At 51.9% G+C, this 21,092-nt stretch overlaps 8 protein-coding genes across 8 annotated transcripts; 5 read left to right on the forward strand and 3 right to left on the reverse strand.

Annotated features, from left to right (window-relative positions):
• The first annotated feature begins 14 nt into the window (after positions 1 to 14).
• QC761_105130 (uncharacterized protein) lies at positions 15 to 5,042 on the forward strand. The gene is made up of 7 exons (XM_062873766.1): positions 15 to 698; positions 751 to 1,378; positions 1,437 to 1,908; positions 1,957 to 2,132; positions 2,186 to 2,537; positions 2,599 to 4,199; positions 4,235 to 5,042. Exons 2-6 carry the CDS (start codon positions 1,006 to 1,008, stop codon positions 2,849 to 2,851), a joined length of 1,626 nt encoding a protein of 541 aa, XP_062736837.1. The 5' UTR covers positions 15 to 698; positions 751 to 1,005; the 3' UTR covers positions 2,852 to 4,199; positions 4,235 to 5,042.
• Positions 2,950 to 4,780, reverse strand: QC761_0005260 (putative secondary metabolism biosynthetic enzyme; the record flags this gene model as incomplete). The annotated part of the gene is made up of 2 exons (XM_062871815.1): positions 2,950 to 4,011; positions 4,327 to 4,780. The coding sequence occupies 2 exons, from the start codon at positions 4,778 to 4,780 to the stop codon at positions 3,263 to 3,265; spliced, it is 1,203 nt and encodes a 400-aa protein (XP_062736838.1). The 3' UTR covers positions 2,950 to 3,262.
• A 348-nt stretch (positions 5,043 to 5,390) lies between the features above and the next one.
• On the reverse strand, positions 5,391 to 7,881 carry QC761_105160 (uncharacterized protein; the record flags this gene model as incomplete). The annotated part of the gene is made up of 7 exons (XM_062873767.1): positions 5,391 to 5,613; positions 5,661 to 5,858; positions 5,911 to 6,543; positions 6,602 to 7,308; positions 7,369 to 7,444; positions 7,508 to 7,582; positions 7,733 to 7,881. 7 exons carry the CDS (start codon positions 7,879 to 7,881, stop codon positions 5,391 to 5,393), a joined length of 2,061 nt encoding a protein of 686 aa, XP_062736839.1.
• A 332-nt stretch (positions 7,882 to 8,213) lies between these two features.
• Positions 8,214 to 10,302, reverse strand: QC761_105170 (uncharacterized protein; the record flags this gene model as incomplete). Its single annotated transcript, XM_062873768.1, has 2 exons — positions 9,638 to 10,302; positions 8,214 to 9,573 (listed from the first exon to the last, which is right to left on the reverse strand). Exons 1-2 carry the CDS (start codon positions 9,883 to 9,885, stop codon positions 8,214 to 8,216), a joined length of 1,608 nt encoding a protein of 535 aa, XP_062736840.1. The 5' UTR covers positions 9,886 to 10,302.
• A 42-nt stretch (positions 10,303 to 10,344) lies between these two features.
• LAC4 (Beta-galactosidase (Lactase)) lies at positions 10,345 to 14,257 on the forward strand (the record flags this gene model as incomplete). The annotated part of the gene is made up of 4 exons (XM_062873769.1): positions 10,345 to 11,406; positions 11,483 to 11,540; positions 11,609 to 12,961; positions 13,024 to 14,257. The coding sequence occupies exons 1-4, from the start codon at positions 10,839 to 10,841 to the stop codon at positions 14,255 to 14,257; spliced, it is 3,213 nt and encodes a 1,070-aa protein (XP_062736841.1). The 5' UTR covers positions 10,345 to 10,838.
• Positions 14,258 to 14,555: 298 nt separating this feature from the next.
• QC761_105190 (uncharacterized protein) lies at positions 14,556 to 16,204 on the forward strand (the record flags this gene model as incomplete). The annotated part of the gene is made up of 2 exons (XM_062873770.1): positions 14,556 to 15,260; positions 15,320 to 16,204. 2 exons carry the CDS (start codon positions 14,556 to 14,558, stop codon positions 15,863 to 15,865), a joined length of 1,251 nt encoding a protein of 416 aa, XP_062736842.1. The 3' UTR covers positions 15,866 to 16,204.
• A 414-nt stretch (positions 16,205 to 16,618) lies between these two features.
• QC761_105195 (uncharacterized protein) lies at positions 16,619 to 17,390 on the forward strand (the record flags this gene model as incomplete). Its single annotated transcript, XM_062873771.1, is given in 3 exon segments — positions 16,619 to 16,723; positions 16,865 to 17,163; positions 17,174 to 17,390. The coding sequence occupies 3 exon segments, from the start codon at positions 16,619 to 16,621 to the stop codon at positions 17,388 to 17,390; spliced, it is 621 nt and encodes a 206-aa protein (XP_062736843.1).
• A 285-nt stretch (positions 17,391 to 17,675) lies between these two features.
• On the forward strand, positions 17,676 to 20,366 carry QC761_105200 (uncharacterized protein; the record flags this gene model as incomplete). Its single annotated transcript, XM_062873772.1, has 2 exons — positions 17,676 to 18,093; positions 18,150 to 20,366. 2 exons carry the CDS (start codon positions 17,676 to 17,678, stop codon positions 19,463 to 19,465), a joined length of 1,734 nt encoding a protein of 577 aa, XP_062736844.1. The 3' UTR covers positions 19,466 to 20,366.
• Positions 20,367 to 21,092: the final 726 nt, after the last annotated feature.

Genomic DNA, 21,092 nt, shown 5'->3' on the forward strand with positions numbered 1-21,092 from the left:
CTCCACGTGAATGAGGGGGTCAGGCCGCGCCTTCCACACTACCTGCCTTCCATACCTACCAGCGACCTGAGACCAGTCCCGTATCTTTCGCCTTGATGGTTTCAAGTGATGATCTTTTTTTTCATGCTTTGTGTATATATTCCAGGTGCTATTCCCTGACCTGGCGCTTCCATGAGCTTACGATACAATTTGACCATCTTATTTCTTGATCCCGGTAGTCGCCTTCAACTGGGCTGTCACCTTCTTCCCCGCTCCTGTACCGTCCGACCCAGACTCGTCAACCAAGAGCCACACGGGACAATCAGTCATCTTCCCTTGGTCTCCTGGTACCTTTACCATGGATAGAGTTCCGAGTCAAGGAAGAATGCAACTGCCGCGGCACGAGAATATCAAACAGGTCGAGCTCCTCCTTTGTAGATTGTCTCTAGAGGACCAAGCGCCAAGATGGGCGTATTGGAGCAGAGAAATAAGGGTATTCAGATTGCTTCAATAAGACTGCAGCAAGCTCTTAGCTGCTCACAACTGACAGCTTTAGCCGGGCCAACCAAGATTGCCGTCTGCTTCATTGGACCCCGACCAAATCCCGGATCGGCGACATGTGGGAACCATGTGGTGCTCTCCGCATCTGCAAGGCGTAAGTATGAGCGGGCTGGAAGGCAAATACCGTGCAGATAAATGGAGGTAGAGAACTGTGGATAGTATGTAAATTGATTGGTTTGCTTATTGAGGCCTGACTGACAGGTGGGCTAGACAGCTCAAGGGTCCTGGCATTTAGCCTCATACTATCGACAATGGCCGTATCAGAGGCACTTTTCATATGCATTTCTAACTTATCCATCGTCTTCATCCATAGCGTTACACTACTCTCCACAATGATCCCTTTCATTCGGTACTTGAATATTCTCCGTGAAAGGCCTTTGACAGGGTGATAAAACCCACAGCACCTGTCATGTCACAGGGAGCTTTCTGGTGTTGATTTGGCCTCCAACCACGTCAGGCTTCACTATGAAGATACCCACGAATACAGTGCTCCCATTTGCAGCATGGGCTGCACCGAGAGCATCAATCAAGGGCGTGCCGGACGTTCTGACCAAGTCTGCCCAAGACGTCATCCAGGCCGCTGGCGCCAGCGCATCTTGCGAGTGGTTCACCCAACCGATAGATCACAGCAACCCTGAGCTTGGAACATGGCAGCAATTATATTGCGTAAACCCTGCCAAATGGGGAGGCCCCGGGTCGCCCGTGGTTCTCATGACTCCTGGCGAGACCCCAATCTGGGGGTCCATCACGCCTAGCCGAGGTTACAGCTTTCTGGATAACACAACGATGACCGGATTATACGCACAGGCCATTGGCGCGGCAACCGTTGTGATCGAGCGTAAGCTTCTGATCTGACAATGTCTCTTCTGCCTTCGCTAACGTACTATGTCCCCCAGACCGATACTTTGGCGGATCCTCGCCATACGATGGCTTCGATGCCGAGACTCTACAGTATCTCACAATGGACCAAGCAGCCATGGACATGGTCAACTTTGCCCAGAATGTTGTCTTCCCTTTCGAAGACGGCAAAACAAGTGTGGCTACCAAGGTGCCGTGGGTTTGGTTTGGGACATCCTACGCGGCAACGCTGGGCAGCTGGATTGAACACACCTATCCTGGCGTGTTTTACGCGTTCCATCTTAGCAGCGCTATCGTGCAAGCAAACACCGAGAACTGGTACTACTACGACACTATCCGAAAAGGAATCGATTCTTACAGGGGAGACACACGCTGCACTGTTGCGTTGAATGAGGTTTCAGAATATGTCGACAAGTACTTGCTGGCTTCGAGCCGGAACGAGACGGAAGTGCAGGCGCTCAAGCTATTGTTCGGCGCGTCATTCCCGATTGAGGATGACGACTTTGCCTAGTATGCCACATCTCTTCCTTCTTGGGTGTCCTTGCTGACCATTTGCAGTGCTATTGCGACGCCGTTCCGCTACTGGCAAGAAACCAACGGTTACCACGATATCTTGGAGATGTGCGATGCTATCGTCGGCTCAAATGAGTCGGAAGAAAACGACGTTCTGGGAACTGTTCCTGGCTCTGTCGGGAACTACGCTGCATACTTTAGGATGAATTTCAGACAGTCAAGTAACGAACCCGCACATCCCCCCTTAAAGGGAGGACTGCTAACACTGCCGCAGCTTGCGAGTATCTCAACACCTGGGGACAGGAGGATCCCCTCTGGTGCCTCAACACACATTACGAGTGGAATCCCTATTTCATTGCGAGAACCCTCGGGAACCCTTGGCGCACCTGGTACTGGTTCTTGTGCAATGAGCCGATTGCATCCTGGGCCACAGGTGCACCAAAGGAGTCGCTCTCGATGGTGTCACGAAAAATTGATGCTCAGTACTGGCAAAGACAGTGCGAGCTTCACTTCCCGGCTACACATGGCAAGAAGTATGGCAGCGCGAAGGGTAAGACACCTACCACTCTGAACGAAGAGACTGGTGGCTGGCTGCGGAACTCGACGCGTGTGATCTGGACGAGCGGGTGCGTGATTGTCCTTCTTCTTTGCCAGCTTAACGGTACTGAATACTGACACCAAATCTAGTGAATTTGACCCCTGGAGAGGAACGAGCATGTCCAGCGAAATCCGAACAGGCGGTGTGCTGCAGTCCACCGACAGCGTTTCGGTCTTCCTCATCAAGAACGCTGTGCACGGCGATGACGCATTCACCACTCGTGCGCTTGGGAACCTCAACATTAAGCCTAACCCAGAGGTTGTCAAGGTGCAGGAGCAGTCTGTTTTGATTGTGAAGAAGTGGGTGGCTGAGTATTATGCGAAGCAGAGCAGCCAGAAATAGGGGGTAGCTGTCTCTGTTTTTGAGTTGAGCAGCAAGTAGTTGTTGAATTGTGAATCAGTGTCCCGTTCATCTAAAAAGCACCATATCGATAAAGAGCTTGGGCATGAAGATCTCCACAACTGCTTTGCCTCCCTTTTTGCAAGATTCACAACTTCAAGCGGTGTTTACCAGAGATCCAAACCTCACTGAATGGGATGAGGACTGGCACTGGGAGTTGTCACTGGCTCCACGGCTATTCACCCTTGAGTATCTTTCGGGCAGTTTGGGTCCACAACGGCAGTAGGGGCCTATATGGAGCGCCTTCCGCAGTGCTGAGAAGACATCCCACAAATGAAAGTGACTTATTGGGATGAGATTGCCAACACTGAACAGTGTCTATTACCCTACGGCGGCAAAGAGACCACCCCGTCCTCATTCCATCACCAACACATTCCTAAACCTCGGCTTCCCCCCCTTCATCCCCTCGAACGCCTCATTCACCCTATCCAACCCAAACCTCTCGACAAAACACCTCACCCCATTCCTCTTCGCAAACGCCACCGCCTCCTCCCCATCCACCGCCGTCCCCGTCGACCACCCACTGACCGAGACCGCCTTCGTCACCATCAAAAAAGTATCAAACTCCACCCCCCCAACCGGCGCCAAAACCACCATCCTCCCAAAATTCGCCAACCCCCCCAGCAACCCCCCAATAGCCTTCGCACTAGGCGCCGTACTAACAATCACCTTCGCCCCTCCCATCTCCTGCAACCTCTCCACCGGATCCTCAACCAGCGAATCGATATACCCATCCGCCCCCAACTCCCCCATCACCAAATCCTTCTTGTCACTCCCCGTCGAGACTCCGATAGTCTTGTACCCCATAGCCTTGGAGTACTGCACCGCCAGATGGCCCAACCCTCCGACGCCCTGGACGGCAACAACGGCTTCCTCCCCGGGGATGATCCCGCTGTGGCGGAGGGCGTTGAAGACGGTGGTGCCGGCGCAGAGGAAGGGAGCCGTGGAGGCGGGGTCGGCGTCGAGGGGGATGCGCGAGACGGCTTCGTGGCGGAGGAGGCAGTATTCCGCGTAACCGCCGTTCATGGAGACGCCGTTGATGGCCTCGTTGGCGCAGTACTGGTGGGCGCCTTTGACGCAGGAGGGGCAGGTGCCGTCGTGGCCTGGGGGCGGGGGTGGGGGGAGGGTGTCAATGAAGGAGGCAAGATAGGGAAAAGGAGGTGATGGAGAGGGGCAAGAAGGGTGAAATGGGGTAATATGCTGCTAAAGTGGGAATGTGACAAATGTGCAAAAAGGGCAGGATAACAAGCTCCACAATGGGAAAAAGTAAATTTGGCAGGAACAAAGAAAGGGAAGGAGCGACAAAGAGAAAGGGGGCCACAAAAGGGAAGGAACGTCAACCAAAGACCGTAAGGGAAAGAGCAATCAACGAGAGGAAAGAACGACGCAACAAAATACCACAGCAGAAAAATGCTTACCACCATGCCATCCGCCCCCGACCCTCTCCCCAAGACTAAACCCCTTCACCCCCTCCCCCAGCGCAGCAACCTCCCCGATGATCTCGTGTCCCAAAATCCTTGGAAACGACGTCGGGATTATCCCCGCCGCAACGAAGGCATCAGTGTGGCAGATCCCACACGCCAGCACCTTCACTAGAATCTGGCCTGGACCAGGGGGTATTAAGGGCAAGGACTGCAGCTCCAGAGGCTGGTTCAGTCCCGTGAGCACAGCTGCCCTGAATGTTTTAGGGAGGTTACTGATTGCGGACATGGTGGATAGTGTTGATAAATCCCGTCGGGTTGGTGAGTGATATGGAAACGACGCTTGGAAGTCCGAGATGCAATTGAGAGGTTTGCGGAGGTGCACCGGATGGAGGCGGAGACAGGAGGAGATGAAGGTGCGGGCATGGGGACTTTTGTAAAGGGTGGCCATTGCGAGCGGGTTTCTGGTGTTTGTCGTCGGAGAGGGTCTATGTTGTAGATTAGGTGCTTACTCAGTTTGTAGCACTTGAAACGCGGACTTCGGCCTGGTTGCTGGATGGAGGCGAAAAGTTGGAGGGACGTATTGATGTGCGGGCTGGTAATCGTCAAGCTGATGTCATGGCGTTGGGTGTTCAGTAAACATATTCCTAGTATTTCCTAGACCGCAGTTTTCGGTACACCTTTTTTATTTTACTATAACCTACTAATCTCCAAATCTTAGCAAGATATTTGATGTCTGTTGTTCCCTAGTAGTACGGTGAGGAGAGTATAGTAGGCTGAGGTGGCGGACAATCGGATCGTCATGGGAAAAGCTGATTGCCCAAGTGGGAGGAACAATGACAAGCTCTCGTGCTGTTAGAAAGAGCTCTTGGAACACTGAAGATGCCAGCGGTAGATAGGTAGTCATTGCTGCAGGTGCTGACTGTAATCTACGGAAAGAAACCATGTTTAGTGATCGTGCCGCCGGAGGAACCCTAACCCTGGTCCTTTTGCGTCCAAGTCACTCGGGGGTAATTCAGGGGTTACACCAGGTGGATCCATCTCTTAGCGAGGACAAAGGTTTACCCATCTTGATCATACACATTCCGAATGAACCCATCCGCCTCCTTAATAATATGGACGCTTTGATCCACGCTGGGTGAACTTGGTCCCCCAACAACTTCCTGCCAGCCCTCCAACAACTGGGTGAGGTGATGTCCTGCAGCCAAGACTTCTGGTCCGATGAGGTTGCGTAACGATGGCACTTGACATGCGGCAAGAAGTACAAGCATTGCCCCGGCCATTCTAGTGATGTATTAGCTGGAGCATACTGACTAGCGGTTGTGACTTACGACAGAGAACAAATCCATGTGTCTACGAGGATTGTTTGGGAAAAACCTCGCAGATTGAGGATGTGAAGGAGGCAGGCGTCGAGACAGGACTTGCAATTGCCGAGGATGCCCTGGTCCGGTGATACAGAAGGACTGGTGTTCCCGGTTCCGTCATGGATATTAGTGAGGGACTGCCCGCTGAGCATCCCCATCAGGTACCTATCACAAAAGTGAGAGACGTTTCAGACGAGACAAAAGCGGCGTAACTTACGGTCGATATATCACACTTCGGCAAGTCAGGTATCTCTGCCTCAGAAACTTCCCATGTTCAGTCATTTCGCCAGACGGCTTTCGCTGTCGCCTAGAGTCGATTTCCGGCACCTCAAACGTAAAAGCGCTAGGAAGAACGTCTCTCCACTCCTCCAACTGGTGGTCCAGTTCCGCAACCACGCTGGGAAATCGATTGATGTCCATCCCCGCACCAGTATCCTTTGCGTACAAAAGCTGATGTACTCGATTCAGCAGCCGTCTCATCGAAATGCATGCCAGGAAGTACAACGACGACAGCTCCTCGTCCTTGGGTGACTCATGGGTGTGATACGTGCCCACCGGCAGTGAGACTGAAGACTCAATTCTGGCAATGCCCGATAGTGGTACGTGGGACAGCTCAGCTAGATAATCCGATTCGAGAATGTAGCAAGCCCAAAAGATTCTTTTTGTTCTTTCCTCCTCTTCAACACCGACGTTCCTTGAACTTGGCAGGTGTGTGTTCGATGACTGTATGTAAGGCGACGAGGTGGAGGGAACTGAATCTGCGTAGGACAACAGCAACATGCATTTTGACGATGCTGATGAGATGTACTGCCATGCTTGGAGAGGACGCCGGAGGAAAGCAAAGTAGATGCTGCCAAACCCAGGTCTTTAGTCAGCGCGAGATTGAAATGAGTGGAGGACACACTTACGCAGTGAAGAACAAACACTGAGCTGATGTTGAGCTTACATCAGTTTGAGCCACATAAAGCATTTTCAGTGCTTTTTCAAAGAAGAGGTCGCCCCTAGAGCGAGCAGAAGCCTTTTCTTCTTTCTCTTTCGAATCCGGGGACCGTGGACTGTTCACCAGTCTCGAGGTGACCTTGCTCGCATAGCCCAATGCTAACGTCAACAATGCTAGGCAGGTCTCTGGCGTATCCTCCTCTTCATGGCAACCACCCAGCATTGTCTGCTTCGTTTTTGCCAGTTGATGCAGTGACATTGTTGGGTACCAAAAGTTGAAGTTTTGGGAAAAGGCATCCAGGGTTGCATCTATTTCCTCTTCTGGGAGATTGCATGATGCATCGTCAGACCACTGGCTTTTGACTTTCAGCGGGTGGCGCGACCTTTCCAACTCGAAGATTGGTATGTAATGCTGTCGAAGACTGGGAAACGCATCAAAGTGTGGCCAGTGCAACACGGACTCAGTCGTCGATGTGTGCCAAGATTCGAGCACTGCATTATCGAGCTCGTTGGGGGTAGGAGTTGTCGGACTCATCCCATACTGGCCAATACTTCTAGTACGTTGACGACTGAGTGTTTGGTGATGCGTATGCAGCTCACTCAGAGGACTGCTGGAGGAGCTTGTGGTGCGTGTTGACGCCGTTTGGGTTGAGGTTGTCATTGACTGCAGCGACATCTGGAACATGTCAGACACATGGACTCGAAGTCTGCCCATCCGAGACTCGAGTAGACCTACGAGATTGGCGTTCATTTTATGCAGGAAGGTTTCCAAACGTAACACTCCATCCAATATCAAGTCGCTCTTCCCTCTCCTTGATTCACACTGTCAGCTTTTACAAAATCTAGTGTTCTGCTGTGCAAAAAGTGCTACTGACGAATTGGCCTCGGAGCCATATGTGCAGTCATTTTCGGTCGAAGCACATGCCACGCAAGGATCTTTCCCATCACATCTGAATTTCGTAACCTGTGAGCAACTGTCTCTCCTCTGGGTTTGGAACCCACACACCGGGGATCTCACCTGATTTTTCGTGCTCGGCACAGGTCACACTTCCACTTCATCAGCCCAGGCTGGCGAAGTAAGCAAGACAGTTAGCACTCACCGCATGGGATGTACGAAGCCTCTTCCTCGCAGGTTCCCCTGTGTGGACGTAGTCGAGCATGATTGCAGAGGACTCATGCACCAAGAGGTATCCCAGCACTTAGTAACGTTGGAGAAAACTGGGTCTTGGACTGGAAACTTGGGAGACATGAGCCCTTAAGCTTATTTTGCATGTGCTGCGGAGAAAGCGGGGATAGCAAGGGTAAATCGAGAATCGCTTGTTATCCTAGGTGGTATTGAAGAAATATTCCGAAAACCTTAAGCGCACCCTGATCACCTCGGGGGATTTTGGTCCGTTCCAGAGTTAACAACCAGTCGGCACAATCACATTCCCTCCCCTACAGGTATACATTATGTTAGTACCAACCCTCTCCTATAGGCTTTTTTGTGCAACTCTTCTGTCAGATTATGGTTCAAGAACTAGGTACCTAGGTACATACTCATTCAATACCAGCAGCTCGGCTCCTACATGTTTCACAATCCTAAGGGTCATGATCAAGTTCCAATGCTGGGTTTGCGCCGACGGTGTTGAGAACAGTTTGGGCACTTCTCTTCTCCAAACTCTTCTTGACCGGGTTAGGGGCAGAAAACACCTCTTCCAATTCCTCCAATGTTCTGTCTTTGGTCTCTGGAAACAGGAAGTAGATGAATGCTGCCTCAAAAAGATCCCAGAACACAAAAACCAAGTAGAAGTAATAACCAATCTTCTCAAAGGCAGGGCCAGAAGCGTACTGCAAAATCGTTGATGCAGCAGCCGAGGAGAAATTCCCAACGGCGGTTCCTTTGGCTCGTGTCGATGTAGGAAGGCACTCTGAAATGTACATGCTTTGAAGGGGTGTCCAACCAAATGAGAAGACAATTCCAAATATGAAGATGAAGGCGATGGTGGTGTTGGCAGCTGCTACTTGGGTCGGATCATCAGTAGCCATTTTGCTGGTGCCTGTGATGATGGCAAAGCAAACAGAAGCAAACACAATCGTGTAGAGCAGCAGCGCTCGCCGGCCAATGACGTCTGACATGCGAGCGCCAAGAACAGCTCCGAAGAGCGACAGCACGGGGTTGATACCGTTGAGCGCCAGCACTCGCTGCTCTTGCACAATACCTGCGGACTCCAGCATTGTGACCATGTAATAAGACGACAACGAATTGCCGCTGATCTGGCCAAAGATGCCCATCCCGAGAACGCAAATCAGACGCCGTCGTGCGGAATGAGTGTTCCACAATTCATGATAATCGTACCACTTCTTATCGGACGCCTCGGAGGAAATTTGGTTCATCATCTCCTTGATTTGTAACTGGACAATTGGGTGATCGGTCCGCCCTTCTCCATGGTAAACCGCCAAGACGTGGAGTGCATCCTCGTGTCTGTCTTGGGCCACCAACCATCTTGGACTTTCTGGCAACCAGAATACACCCAGACAGACTAAGCCAGAAGTCACCATCTGGCACCAAATTGGAATGCGCCAAGCATCGAGCGTGCCAATGTAGGAGCAACCGTAGACTGTCCATGAGGCGATGATGCTCCCAATGTACCACGTGCAGTTGTAGAGGCCCGTGAGAGTACCTCTCCACTTCGGATGAGCCATTTCAGACACGTAGCACGGTGCTGAAACACAGCAAAAGCTCACCCCGAATCCGAGAACGAAGCGTCCAGCGAGGAATTGACCGGGAGTTGTACTCGGTGCTTGGACACAAGTACCAATGATGATGATTATAGCCCCTGTGAACATGCCCCAGCGGCGCCCAAACCAATCGTTGACGGGACCAGTGAAGAAGACTGCTGCGACGGAGCCGATGTTGTACATGGCGAAGACCAGGCCGGTACTCGATCCTGCTGTTTTCCTGGTGATTCAAAGTCAGTACGGTGGTGCGAGTGTCACATACAGTCCAACTGAATGTATCTTACATGTTGAAGTACTGTTGATACGACTTCATCCCGTTCAGCCCGCCCATCAGGCTTCCATCGTAGCCATTAAGACATCCGCAAAGGTAGGCTATTGAAAGTACAAGGTACAGACGTGCCATATTTGCCGACCAAGGGGAGTATTTGGTGTCGTCGACATCGTGGGCGAGCCGCACGGCAACGTCGGTGTCGCGGAACTTGTCATCGTGATGGTCGGCGAAAGACGCCGCCTTCTTTGTGCCCGCCGCCATATTGTCGGCAAACTCCAATGGATTTCTTCAAGGTTAGCAATGGGAAAGGCCAAATCTTCTAGGAGAACGACGGTGGTCAGTGAAAGAAGAACTTCCACTGTTCGGGATGTGCAGTGCTTTTGTGAAGCGTTTACTTCATTATGGTATCATTGATGTGGTATCAAACCACTGCTACCTAGGTAGCTTCCCCGCACAGGACATCTCATTATGGTCTTGATGCCGGAAGATCTGAAGCTTTAATGGGCCGGATATTGCCTTGCATGATTTCATGGTGGCATTGTTCGTTGAATGCCGGCGCTTGATGTATCAGTGTAACTTAAAATTTGGTCTACCTATCCCCCGCCTATCCCACCCCCACTGAGCAGGTGCGTTGCCGTTCGGCTCCGGTATCCCCGATCGATGTAATTGGATGGGTGAATTCGTTGTTGAGATCAACCCCGCCATCTCCAACATTGAGCTCTCACCGCCACCATACCTGTCCTGATCTTTGGAGGGGCTGTTTTGTTTCCTTGTATACATTCTTGCTAACCAAAATCTCCAAAGAAAATATCTGTTCTATGTCCCTGTCTAAGGCAAGAAAGATCATCAAAGGTTGCTTGATCACAATAAGGCCCTTCGTGTCGTGGTATTGGCGGGGACCAAGCAAACGCTTTCCTAAATCTACCAGACGTCTTCAATGCTTGGTCAAAATGATGTTTTACGGGGCAGCTGCATGTTGAAGCTGATTGGAGGGATATCTGTGGACAACAACAACAATGGGACACTGAAGATCCCCCGCATATGTTCGTCGCGTGGCACGATTTCAACCCCAATAGACCCCTCACCACCACCATTGCAACCCGTCTTCCCAAACACTTCGAGGATCTAGCTGGAAGGGGTCTAGAAAAATATCCCAGCTTCCAACAAGGGCGGCTCCTTTCCAACTTGGAAACACGGGCCTCCAAGCAGCAAACATGGCGGCGAAAGACCTACCCGACTATTGCAATGAGAAAGTCTTCCGCCGCAACACGCTTCCTCCACGGTCTCATAACCTTGACACGGCAAGACTCTCACTCAACGGCCAGTGGAACTTCCATTACGCTTCGAATCCTTCGAAAAGCCCCGATCCCACCGCCAATACCTCGCATGCTGCGTCCGAGGGCTGGACTACCATTCAGGTTCCTGGTCACTGGCAGCTTCAGGGCCATGGCCGGCCTCATTACACGAACGTTCAGTACCCGTTTCCCGTCTGCCCGCCCATGGTGCCCTCGGAAAATCCAACCGGCACATATAGCAGGTCATTCTTTCTTCCGGAAAATTTTCACGACTATCAAGTGCATCTGAGGTTTGATGGCGTTGACAGTGCGTATCATGTCTGGCTGAACAAAAAGGAAGTGGGCTATGCGCAAGGGTCCCGGAACCCTGCCGAGTGGGATATAACCAAGCTGCTGGACACGGAGGGTCCCAACGAAGTGGTCGTCAAAGTTTACCAGTGGTCTGACGGGTCATACATTGAAGATCAGGATCAGTGGTGGCTCTCTGGTAAGCAGTGCATCCATCTCCCATGGGGAAACTTTGAAGATACGAAAGAATAGTGGCTGACTTTGTTTGATCCTAGGAATCTACCGTGACGTGAATCTTCTCTTCTATGAGCGCGCCGGCCACATACGAGACTGGTATGTATATTGGACACACTCGATATTGTCCACGTCGCATTGGCTAAACTCTGCGTTTTGATCCTCAGGTTCCTTCGGACCGACCTAGATGCTGAGTACAGGGACGCTATTCTGCACGCCACAATCGACGTTTTTACGACAGTTGACCTAGCCGACTTGGCAGTCATTGTTAGGACTCTACCAGGAGAGGACACGATCGCTGTAGTGAATCAGGAGGTTCGATCAACCGGATCAATCGAGCTAAGCATTCCCATCACCAATCCGAAGAAGTGGACCGCCGAAACCCCCAATCTCTACTTGGTCGAGATACAGTTCAAGAGGCTGCGGGGTGTCCCTATCACCTTTTCAGGTGTGGTCCGTCAGAAAATCGGATTTCGCAAGGTTGAGCTTAAGAACGGGTTGATATCCGTTAATGGCCAGCCGATACAGTTTCGTGGCGTGAATAGACACGACCATCACCCTGTTTTCGGAAGAGCAGTTCCGGTAGACTTCATACGAAAGGATTTGCTTCTCATGAAGAGGCACAATATCAATGCTTTGCGATGCAGCCATTATCCCAGCCACCCAAAACTGTTCGACATTGCGGATGAGCTTGGTTTGTGGGTGATCGATGAGGCGGATCTCGAATGTCATGGATTCTATGACGCGGTCGCTCGTCCACAGGATATCCCTGAGGAAATGGACTATGAAGAACGTAAAAAGCTGGCGTTTGGAAAGGCCGCCGAATACACGAGCAACAATCCAAGTTGGAAGGCCGCCTACCTGGATCGCATGGAGCAAATGATACACCGGGACAAGAACCACCCATCTATCATCATTTGGTCACTTGGAAATGAGGCATTCTATGGTCAGAATCACAAAGCAATGTACACCCTTGCCACACACCTGGATCCCGGGCGGCTGGTGCACTATGAGGGTGATGCCCAGGCTGAGTCTGCAGACATGTACTCGTTCATGTACCCAACTGTCGACAAGCTCATAGAGCTGGCCAACACACGAGGCGTCAAACCGGACGGTACCTACCAAAAGCCTGTGATTTTGTGCGAGTATGCCCACGCAATGGGAAACGGCCCGGGCGGGCTCGAAGATTATCAGCATGCGTTTCGAACTCACCCTCGCCTGCAAGGCGGTTTTATCTGGGAGTGGGCTAATCACGGGCTTTTCAAGCGGGACAGCGATGGCAAGCAGTACTACGCTTACGGCGGTGACTTTGGAGATACACCCAATGACGGCACTTTCGTGATGGACGGTCTGGTCAACAGCGCTCATCAGCCAACGCCGGGCCTGGTGGAACTCAAAAAAGTGTTCCAACCTGTTGCTGTTACTGTTGAAGGAGATGAGCTGGTCATTTCGAATCTATATGACTTTTCCGATCTCAACCATTTGTCAGCCACCTACAAGGCTGAAAGGTTAGAAATCAGGTATGATAACCACCATTCGTACAAAGCTGTCACCTACCCAAGTTTGACTAACTGGTGTCTAGAGAGAGTGTCGTGGCATCCGGGATTTTGGACCTCCCGCATATACCAGCCGGTGAAACGGTGCGAGTCGCGATCCCTGAGGATGTACGTGTCTGGCGCGAGAGGAAGGATAGCCACCAGCCCCACGTATACCTCACGATATCGTTTGCTTTGAGGATGCCTACTACGTGGGCAGCCCTCGGCCACGAGGTTGCATGGTTTCAGCATCACCTCTTCAACGGGCACTCTATGGGCCCTCACGCCGAAGACGGAGGCTGGCTCTCTATTGAAACCACTCGGACCGAGGCTGTTATCACCGGCCACGGCTTCACCTGTGTGTTTGACAAAACCTCCGGGTACATTACAAGTTGGACGCATGCAGGTCAGAAGCTTCTGCAGCCTGATCCAACAACTGGCGCGGCCATTATGCCGTCGTTTTGGCGTCCGCCTACCGACAATGACCAAGCCTTATCTGTGCCATACTGGAAGCGTTTCGGTGTCGACACCATGACCAGTCAGCTACGGTCGGTCAGTGTGGCTGGGGGAGATTATTACTGCGTGGGAGAGAACGGCAAGAAGATCTTCAGGAAGGTTATAGTTACGTCTACAGTGTTCCTGGCTCCTCCAGTTCTCGACTGGGGCTACCATGCAACAATTATCTACACCATAGAAATGTCGGGAAATCTCAGCATCGCCGTTACTCTGAAAGCGACAGGTTATGCTCCTGAGCACGTGCCCCGCATCGGGCTCAACCTGTGTCTCCCCAGGCAACTGGACAAGGTCAAATGGCACGGCCTCGGGCCGGGCGAGTCATATCCCGACAAAAGATCGGCCCAGCGGGTGGGAATCTGGACGGCAGAGTCTGTTTCAGAGCTACACACACCCTATGACGTCCCACAAGAGAACGGCAACAGGATGGGCACGCGGTGGGTTACCATTGTGAACCCTTATAGCGGCGGATCGGGGCTTTTTGCGGAGCCCGGTATATATGGATGCGGCAACAGAGACAGTGGTCTGGACGTGCCATGTAATTTTGCTGTGTCGCGGTACTCGACCAAGACGATCCAGGACGCAAAGCATCCGTGCGACTTGGTGGAGGAGAATGCCACGCTTCTTAGGCTAGATCACAAGGTCGCCGGGGTAGGCACGGCCGCCTGCGGTCCGGGGGTGAGGGAAGATTTGTTGGTCAAGGTGGACAGGGAAAAGGAGGTCAAGTTTGCGTTCAACCTCGGGCCATGGAGCGAAGTGGATGCGTGAGTAACGGGTAGCTTACGATCTCAAATACTTGGATATGTTTTGGAAAGAGATGACATTACACTTTCTCCCTCAAAAGCGCTCAGAGAACAACACCACAAGGTATTAGGGCAAATCGTTGAACATCGAACTCGACAGTTTGGTAGACCTACTGGCCTTTGAACCAAAAGCGTTCTCCAATTCAAACAGCCGACTTACTAATATGATATCCCACACAACCATGGCCCGTGCTTCCAGGAGGTTCCTCTCCCACAGCTCAACAACCCCGCAGTGAGTGCAAGCGGGGGACTCGGGATGGACCATGTCCGCCACCCTTCTCATCAACCTTCCGGCAAGAAGATCCCAACTCAGTCGTGCTGCCAGTGTCATCATGCCCCCAACAGTCCAGTTCAACTCCTCCGCCACCTCATGGCGCTCTTCACCCCCCACAGACCTGGGCAGCACCACCTCCCAAACGATCCAAACCTTTCACTCCCTCCTCCCCTCCTACAGCCCCACACCCCTCCAGCCCCTTCCCTCCATCGCCCAAGACCTAGGTATCAAAGCCGTCTACCTCAAAAGCGAAGCCTCCCGGCTCGGGCTCCCTTCGTTCAAAATACTAGGTGCCTCATGGGCTGTTTACCGCGCCGTCCTTGAATTCCTTGCCGTTGGGCTGGTCCCCAACCAGGCACTCCCCTCTCTGGATGACATTAAGAAAGTGATCCACGACAGGGGTTTGGACGAGTTAAAGGTAATCACCGCCACAGCAGGCAACTGGGGACGGGCGGTGGCCAAGATGGCGGGGTATCTCGGTTTGAAGACCGTGGTTTTCGGGAGTGATCATATGCATCCTACCACAAGAGAACTGATACGCAACGAGGGGCTAGGGACCGAGGTTAGGGTGGTGAAAGGGAGTATTGTTGATGCTGCGAACGAGGCGAGGGAGTATGCGATGGAAGAGGGGAGGGAAAAAGAGAGGTTGTTGGTTATGGATATGGGTTTTGTGGGAGGGGAGAAAGTTCCTGGGGTGAGTTTTGCAAGTCTCATGACAATGACATTTGAGTTGTTATGCTGACAGTGGAATAGTGGGTTGTGGAGGGATACAGCACTATGCTTACGGAGTACGAGACTCAGATTCGGGAACAAACTGATGGTCAACGGGGTGCGACACATGCTTTTGTTCCTTGCGGTTGTGGATCTATCGCGAGTGCTGTCACGCAGTTTTTTAGGGACGCCAAAAGGGAGGATGATGTGAAAGTTGTGGTTGTCGAGCCGGATTCTGCGGCTTGTTTGTTGGCTTCACTTGAAAGGGGAGAGTATAGTACGGTTGAGACAGGGGATGAGACGATTATGTGTGGGATGAACTGTGGGACACTGTCAGGGAGCGCTTGGGAGGTTTTGGGGAAAGGTGTGGAGGCGGGTGTAGCTGTGACTGATAAAGAGGCTCATCGGGCTGTGGTGGATCTTGAGAATGAGGGGGTTGAAGCTGGGCCTTGCGGTGCGGCTACATTGGCCGGGTTGAGGAGAGTCTGCGCGGATGTTTCGGCGAGGGAGAAGTTAGGGTTGGGTGCGGAGGCGGTGGTAGTGTTGTTCTGTACCGAGGGGAAGAGGGAATATGAGGTGCCAGTGTAACAAGGATTGGATGGACGGAACCTACCGAGATTTTGTTGACCCATCATCTGGTAAGGACGGCCGATGTTCACGGTCCATAGGATGAAACGCTCGTGGGTCTTACACAGGAAGGCTGTGTGGAGCATAGACTCGCACGACTCAGGCCAACAGTAACAAAGTAGAGCCAATGATTTGGAATACGGTGGTTGGATGATAGAATACAACTCAACTACGCGAGGATGCGGTGAGTGTGGTATCAGCTGTTGGCACATGCAGATATAATGATCCGATTGCTGCTATCTGCATTCCTATACCCGTTCATTTCCGTTGGTCCTTGTTGTGTCAGAAAATGCATCTGCCTCACTGGATGGCGTTTGCCTCATTGAAATCTCATCAACAAACCGCAAAGGGATGCTACCTTGGCTGTCGTTCTGCTAGATCTTGGTCCATGGCCACTCTTCTTGGCTGACGAGAGAGGCACTTAGTTGGCCATCATGCTCATAGTCGCAGAATTATCGCTGTTTCCCAGGTCAAAGACAGCCATCTACACGATAACCATTCGCATCGCTCCACCTCAACATTGGCAAACCCACATTATATGGCCTGAGGCAATTCAGTCACATGAAGTCAGACAGTAGTAAAATGGCTGATTGATTCACCGCAGTTCGGTTTGCCCGAGATCCAACCGAGAAACATGGGGCAAAGGGCTTTGAGGAAGGTGACACGAACAGTATTTTGGTGCAAAGCGGGCCAAGTGACGTTATCATTATCCACATGCAAGTCCACTCCAAAGGCAAGACGGTGTGGTATCACGTCTCGGAAACTGGGACTTTATGCAGATCCCCCAGCCAATTCACCCTCCGAAAAAAATCCATCTCGGTAAATCTTTGAGCTGTTTGTCTGGAGAAACTGCACTACTGGATTTCTGGGGATGCGGGTTCAGGGACCCTGTGAAGTTTGACAGGTTAGTTCCCGCAAAAATATCCAAGCGACACGGAATGTTTGATGGACGGAAACCAGACTTCTACGAAACACTGGATGGCCTATCAACTCTCTAGAACTGACCGGGGTTTCGTCCGGTCCACCGTGAACTCCGTTTGGCGGATTTCCTATTGCCCAGAAGTGAACAACTGCCGCTCAAGCTTCCCCAAGCTCCCGGCCCGAACACCAAGAAATCTTCATCTGAACTATGACCTCATCGCACCCCGCACCAATGCGACCCCTAAAACCCTTCACTTGCGAACCGGACCTTGGCCGAAGTCACCAATACTCCTAACTGCAGGTTTCATATCAAGAGTTTTTTTTCTGACCGTATCCGCGTTGGGATAGCCATGGGAATATCCCTTCAAACCTTTCATCCGAGGTTGCACCATGCAGAAACGATGATCACAATCCAACCTCTTACACCCACAACTACCCACACAAAACCCACCAGATCTGGGAATATGGGCGGAACAAGATCGTCCCTCACCCCGCTGGGATGCCCTTAGCCCGCCAATGCGATTCACAGGCTCGACAGGACCGCACGTGGAGAGTTACCGAGTGACAGCATCCTGCAACACGCTCCACGGTGCTCGACAGCGGCTGGCAACGGTTCACTCGACCAACACGCTATCCTACACAGTCCCACCCTTCTCGCCGCTCACTGGTTGCGTAGTCAGCCGGGAGAGGGGACCGTTCCCGGAAACCGTTACCTTTCAGGTCGGAGCCGGGCAACCCTTCCAGCATGCGGTGCTATGGTATATAAGATGGGCGCCTGTCCCGAGTCTGACCGTCCAGCAAGTTTATCAGTCATTCCTTCTTCACTGGCAACGGCCGAATCGTTACGACCATGGCGCCACCAAAGTTCATGGGCCTCTCTGGGAGGCCGTTATCCATGATGGTATCAGCTGTTGCGACGACGGGGTTCCTCCTCTTCGGTTACGACCAAGGTGTGATGAGTGGTATCATCACGGCCCCAGCTTTCAACAACATGTTTCCAGAAACAAAAGACAACTCGACAATGCAAGGATTTGTGACGGCCATTTACGAGATCGGATGTCTGGCGGGCGCCATGTTCATGCTTTGGGCTGGTGATCTGCTCGGCAGACGACGAGGCATCATTGCGGGCGCCAGCATCATGTTGATTGGCGTTATCATTCAGGTTGCGACGGTCAAGGATAAGAACCCGCTGGCTCAGCTCATCGTTGGTCGCGTTATCATGGGCGTTGGAAACGGCATGAACACCTCGACAATTCCCACTTACCAGGGTGAGTGACACAACATTGTCATCAAACAGGAAACAGGAAACTGACAGTGACCACAGCTGAATGCAGTAAGACGTCCAATCGAGGACTTTTGATCTGTATCGAAGGTGGTGTCATCGCTTTCGGTACACTGATCGCCTACTGGCTCGACTACGGTGCTTCCTACGGCCCCGATGACCTTGTCTGGCGTTTCCCTATTGCCTTCCAGGTCATCTTCGCCGTGCTCATCATCTTCCCCATGATGTTCCTTCCCGAGTCGCCGAGATGGCTTCTGAGCCACCAGCGCGAGGCGGAAGCTGACCGAGTCATCGCCGCCATCCGTGGTTACGAAGAGGGAAGCCCCGAGGCTCTGCTCGAGCGCAACCTCATTGTCGATTCTCTCCGTGCCTCTGGTGGTTATGGCCAGAAGAGCACTCCCGTCAAGGCTCTCTTCACTCACGGTAAAACGCAGCACTTCCGCCGCATGCTGCTCGGTTCCTCGGCCCAGTTTTTCCAGCAGGTCGGCGGCTGTAACGCAGTCATTTACTATTTCCCCATCCTGTTCGAGGAGTCCATCGGCACCGATCACAACATGTCACTCCTCTTGGGCGGTGTCAACATGATCGTTTATTCCATCTTCGCCACCACTTCCTGGTTCATCGTCGAGCGCGTCGGCCGGAGAAAGATGTTCCTCATCGGGAGTTTGGGACAGTCCCTTTCCATGGTCATCACGTTCGCCTGCCTTATTGACGGCAAGGAAATGACTGCTCGCGGCGCTGCTGTGGGCTTGTTTACCTACATTGCCTTCTTCGGCGCCACCTGGCTCCCCTTGCCCTGGCTCTACCCTGCCGAAGTCAACCCCATCAAGACCAGAGCCAAAGCCAACGCTGTCTCCACCTGTGTCAACTGGCTGTTCAACTTTGTCATTGTCATGGTTACGCCTATCATGGTCTCCAACATTGGCTGGGGAACCTACCTCTTCTTTGCAGCAACAAACGCTTGCTTCATCCCGGTCATTTACTTCTTCTACCCTGAGACAGCAAAGAGATCTCTCGAAGAGATCGACATCATCTTTGCCAAGGGCCACGCAGAGAAGATGAGCTATGTCCGGGCTGCGAAGGAGCTGCCGCATTTGCAGCCAGAGGAGATTGAAGGGTACGCGAGAAAGTATGGTCTTGTTGGGCACGGCGAGAGCGATAGCTCGACTGAAGTTGGAACTATTGGTGATGAGAGGAGAGATGTGGAGAAGAATTTCAGTGGACAGAGCGGAAATACGACGAATAGCAGTGATGAGGGGTTGCCTGGCAGAGGGCGGGGTCCGTCGGTTGTTGATGAGGGGGGTGTGGAAAGTGGTTTTGGGGATGGAGTTAACACGAGTAGGAAGGCTGATAATTAGGGGGGGTTATGATGGTGACGATTGAGAGAAAATGAATGGTGGATCATATGGTGGATGATACCAGGCTTCTAAGCATGATGTTTTCTTATTTTTTGAAGATTTTTTTTTTTTTGGATCACTCATGACTTATAGACATAGAAGGCTATGGTCGTCTGGGAGAGAATACCCTTTTGGCTTTTGTAGATATGGCTTTGTTTATGGTCATCTAGGATAGATGATAGTTGATGAAAGATTTTGTTTTTGAATATTTTGTGCTTGTGTTGGTTCTTGGTGTGTGTTGAATGATGGATGATGTGCAGGGGTCGCAAGGGTCACATGCACTGTCAACACGGCCTGTGAGGCCGGCTCCCCGGTTATGGAGTTCCACGATTGCCACGAGGTGGCAATATCAGGTCTTTCGTCGAATTAACATTTGCGTGTACCTGGAATAAATGGGGTGGGGTGGTGAATGCTGAGGAGTCGCAGCAGTTGGGAACATCCATCCCTTCCCCTTGTCGATCCACGATAATATTGACTTATTAAAGTATAGTATAAGTCAAGATCTCTTGAACGTGGGTTGCCTACAGAGTCTCGCTGTTCTTGGTATTCGGCGACTGATGCTTGGGCATGCAGTACACAATTTTCTTATCCTCACAATTCCAAGCTGTCAACTCCAACACTACATCTGCAGAAACACCACCTCGTAAGGACAACACAATACCGCAATTATTCAGCTACAGCCTCTGTTGTGGCATACACCTCAGCTTCATCGGGCTTGTCTCCCGCTGCCGTTTTGCAGCCAAAGTTACCGCACCCATACACCCACTGGCAATCACACAAGTAGTAGCACTCGGGGGTCCTGGTCAAGGGCGTAGATCCCTGGCAACTGGTAGTTGCGTTGCATCTGTTCCAATTCTCCGCGGTGTAGCACTCGAGTGCCCAGTAGCCCTGACGCCTGTAATGGGTTGGGTTGGGCGAAGTGTCGGCTGCTACGATGGGCGCTGCTATAGCGAAAGTGATGTTGAGCCCCAGAAAGAAAATTTGGATAGTGGAGGGGATCTAGATGGTGGATTTATTAGTAGAGGGCTGTTGAAGAGGGGTTCGTGTGGTCTCTCTACCTTCATGGTTGGATGGTGGAATTGGAAAAGTTGATCGGCTATACAGGGTCGGTGGTAAGTAGTCTTTGATGCCTGAAGGATGTACGATGCGATGGTGAAAAGATTGTTAGATCATTGAACCGTCTCAGGAGGGGGAGGAAGCGGTTTAGATAGATACACAAATCGGCTTGCTGCGACTTTGAGGTGGCCTCCCTCTCAGCTGGACGCCTAACAACAATGCTTTGCCTCTATCATGTCTTCAGTATCTAGCAAGGACTTGCTTTTTTGTTGTTCACTGACGGGCAGCAGATATGCTGGTCATGAGGATACTTGAAAGGAAGTTATTTCAAGTGTCGGTGGGAGATTGCTGTCTTGCTTTGCAGCATACCGCCGCTCGAAGGATTAGCAATATGCACACATAGACACACACAAGCGAGGCCGTGTAGATAAACCTAGCACTTAATAGTGTGTTCCAAGAGGACATCCTTGTCTGGGCACGAACCGATCGGCAGGTGGTACACTGGCGGAGACATTGCGACTCACAGATTCAC

The sequence above is a fragment of the Podospora bellae-mahoneyi genome (assembly GCF_035222275.1).
Source record: "Podospora bellae-mahoneyi strain CBS 112042 chromosome 1 map unlocalized CBS112042p_1, whole genome shotgun sequence".
Classification (NCBI taxonomy): Eukaryota; Fungi; Ascomycota; class Sordariomycetes; order Sordariales; family Podosporaceae; genus Podospora; species Podospora bellae-mahoneyi.

Coding starts and splice junctions, on each gene's coding strand:
- QC761_105130 (XM_062873766.1), top strand. CDS start 1,006: ATGAAGATACCCACGAATACAGTGCTCCCATTTGCAGCATGGGCTGCA. Junction 1,379..1,436: donor GGCAACCGTTGTGATCGAGC/GTAAGCTTCTGA, acceptor TATGTCCCCCAG/ACCGATACTTTGGCGGATCC. Junction 2,133..2,185: donor GATGAATTTCAGACAGTCAA/GTAACGAACCCG, acceptor ACACTGCCGCAG/CTTGCGAGTATCTCAACACC.